This window comes from Aphanomyces astaci (assembly GCF_000520075.1).
Source record: "Aphanomyces astaci strain APO3 unplaced genomic scaffold supercont1.82, whole genome shotgun sequence".
Lineage (NCBI taxonomy): Eukaryota > Oomycota > Saprolegniomycetes > Saprolegniales > Verrucalvaceae > Aphanomyces > Aphanomyces astaci.
In genome coordinates, this window is record NW_009798345.1 from 306,317 (window position 1) to 309,636 (window position 3,320).

The following is a 3,320-nucleotide window of genomic DNA, read 5'->3' on the forward strand; positions in this document are numbered from 1 at the left end:
CCCTGACTTCACCGGTACGGACCCCGGTTTGAGGTGCACCTTCAAAGGCTCCACTCGGACTGGAGGATCTCGCCCAAACCTCAGGCGGAAAACATCTTGAAACTCCAGCAGGAGGTCTTGGAGGGCTTCAACGGCAGGTTCTTCCATGCCGTCAGCTGCTGCCTCGGCCACCTTGGCCATCAAGACGGTACGAACTGCCTCGGCGTCAGCTAGACTAGGTATCATACCCAATTCTGCCGTCGCGCAGCACATGCCTTCGTCGTCGTCAATACCGTCGGACAGCTCCTCCATGCGGAGTGTCCGATGCATCGCTATGCCAGGCGTCGTGTCCGGCTGATCGGCGAAGTCCCATACCGCCTGCTGCCGACGCGCGTTCTCGAGTAGTGTCTGCTCACTATACCCGAGCTTCTGCATCACCGGCAACCCAAGCGTCAGTTCCACGGAAGCCTCGGCTTCGTCGATCCAAACGCGAAGGCTGCGTAACGTTAGCGGTCCACACCCCGTGTTGGACTCCAGGCGTCCAAGGCGAACTTGCTTCGTCACAGTGATCGGTCGACTATCCGTGCCATAAGGCCGGAGGGTCGTGGGCCCCATCACGATAATTTCGGGAGATGCACCCGCCGCCAACAATGCTGAGACTAGACCGCCTGAAGCAACCGACAGGTCAGCGACCGAGTCCAGTTGCGAGGCTCGGACCGGTACGACACCATCCACCGTGGCCGTCAGGTCTTCGCGGCCCACCTTAACGGCGTTCGTTCGCATTGTCGCTACACGACCACCAGGTGTTCCTAGTCCTCGGCCGGTGTCAGCCCGACCGTCACCACGGCTCCAGTCACCACGTTTTTGGCCAAGCGCCCGACGATGTGCTTTAAGCAGTCGTGATTGTCCGTGATTCCAGGATACTCACGGACCTTGTGAGTGGTGGATTTACATTTCAAGCAGCCGTTGCCAGGCGTCGAACTAGTCGGCGCCTGAGGCGTATATGGTGCTGAGGCCGCTCTCCGTGGCGCCTGCACTGAAGCTGGCGTAAATGTTAGGCCGCTTCCTTGCGGCATCCTCGGCGGGTCAGGTTTCCTGACCGGCTTCGCTTCTTCTTCATAGCCGACAAAACGCTCGTGGCCGATGGCAAATTCACGCAATCAACGCACGAAACGGTACACGTCCTTCTTCAGGGGCTTGTTTCGCGCCATCTGCTCCGTCACTGCCCGATGGAGTGACACTGGCTTGACCGCCTCCGTAATGATCTTTACGATGTCAGCACTTTCTTCTCGAATAATCCACTCCTGGCGGTCTCGGTGTGAAGCGGCCGCCATGCCGTCAAACATTCGCCCGATCTGAGAATCTGCGTCCGGGATCGACATGTCAAAAACCACGGAGGCCTTGACTCGCTTCTTCAGGGAATCCTGTGTCCTAGGGTCAACTTGAAATCCCAGCGTAAACCATACCGCCCATGCGGCATCAGTTACCTCTTCCGGGAACTTCCCCATGTCCCACTCAGCCACGCGTTGTTAGTCACCGGCTAAATGCACGCACTCAACGGCATCCGAAATAGTCGAACGCCGTTCGCCGTAAGGGCATTCGTATGGCTGATGTACTGGTTGTACGACGCCATGAATGCTCGCCGTTCTGCCTTCGTAGAACCCATGAACATCGGGTTCTTTGGGAAGGCCGGTGCGTTGTGAATGTATACATCGCCTTGACCCATGTCCCAGTCTTCTGTTACAGGGGCAGTAACACCGGGAACCGCCCCAGATGGCCCGCCAAATGCAGGAGGTGTAAAACTCGATGGTCCACCAAACGGCCACGCCTCGTCGACCTCCACCGGCTGGTGTCGGCCCTGTCGTGACCGGAACAGCCGATGTACAGTCGTCTTGCTCCGTGGTCATCCACCTTCACCCGGTCGGCCAGGAAATTTCTCGCCGGCTACCGGACTGTATGAACGACCCGACCTTAATCGATCGCCATCCGAGTCCACACGGTCGCCGCCAGGGAGGCTCCGCCTCCACTGCATGTACGCTTCCGCTCGTGGATTGTTCCATGCTCCAAATCGCTAGCTTGTCAAAGACAGCTAAAGAATTCTTTGTTGTCTGTGTCGGCTTGCAGAACCAGCTACCGTGCTCTCGAAGGTAGACTTCGATGACAAATCCAAAAGTGTCTTCATTATCATGTAGTTTATGTGCCCATCAACCAGCGAACCACATCGCTGTAATCCAGGCATCACACACACACACTTGCACGGGAACGTTGTGAATAGTTTTATAGACGTAATCGTTCTTACAACCACCTAGGTGCGACTAATTCGCACTTAAGAACTGGGGTACTAAGTATACGCTAGAATTATTTAAAATAAATAATGCACCGTTCATCAACAACAACAATCGTCCTTTAGGGACTTAAAATGACCCTAGGGGAGTTAATCGCAAGGCATTCACACGGTTTCTTTCAGTTTGGACTTATATCAATGCAACGATAACTCGTTAGAAGAGTTATTTCAGCGAGTTATGTACCTAAGGCTACGCACAGGTGTCCTCGTAGTGATTGGAATCTTCAGTTCTAGAAAGTCATATCGAGATTTCTATAAAGAAAGTTGGCTGTCGCGGGACTCGAACCCTCAACCTCGTGATAATTAGCTGGATGCTTTATTAATACCATTTAGCTGCAGAAGCTAGGTGATTTGAAAGCACATCTATTACAGTAGTAGTGAAGAGTATACAGTGCTGCTCAAAACTATAGACGCATCCTATTTTTCATTGATTTCTCATCTCGTACTTTAGTGAACAATTTGGCGTTTTGCTGAAGAAATCTTGAAAGAATAATAAATAAAGTCAACGACGGATTTTAAGCCACACTTTGAATCGAAGTAAATTCTAAATTTTCAACTCTGATTGGCCTATACACTTCGAAATTCGATTTCAATAACAAATCAAACCAACTGATTTGTAATAGCTGAACCTGATTGGCCACAATACATGGATACACATATAAACTTCGGTGTGGCTTAGAATCTATCGTTGACTGTATATCCCAGTATTCATTCATTCAATCAAATATTGAATTATTTGAAAGTCGACAAATGTTCAGTTTATATACTGTACTGGTCTTACATAATATCGCATTCACAGTCAGTACTACAGTAATACTCTGTACTACCGGTAGTACTAGTAGCAAAACATCCAGCTAATAATCATGAGGTTGAGGGTTCCAGTCCCGCGACAGCCAACTTTCTTTATAAAACTCTCGATATGGCTTTTCTAGAACTGAAGATTCCAATCACTACGTGGACACCCATGTGTAGCCTTAGGTACAAAACTCGCTGAAAT

The 3,320-nt window shown here is 50.9% G+C and overlaps 2 protein-coding genes across 2 annotated transcripts; both read right to left on the reverse strand.

The window, feature by feature from the left end:
* Positions 1 to 788: 788 nt before the first annotated feature.
* H257_16255 (hypothetical protein) lies at positions 789 to 1,487 on the reverse strand (the record flags this gene model as incomplete). The annotated part of the gene is made up of 2 exons (XM_009844626.1): positions 789 to 971; positions 1,149 to 1,487. 2 exons carry the CDS (start codon positions 1,485 to 1,487, stop codon positions 789 to 791), a joined length of 522 nt encoding a protein of 173 aa, XP_009842928.1.
* Positions 1,488 to 1,519: 32 nt separating this feature from the next.
* Positions 1,520 to 2,039, reverse strand: H257_16256 (hypothetical protein; the record flags this gene model as incomplete). Its single annotated transcript, XM_009844627.1, has 2 exons — positions 1,520 to 1,837; positions 1,950 to 2,039. The coding sequence occupies 2 exons, from the start codon at positions 2,037 to 2,039 to the stop codon at positions 1,520 to 1,522; spliced, it is 408 nt and encodes a 135-aa protein (XP_009842929.1).
* Positions 2,040 to 3,320: the final 1,281 nt, after the last annotated feature.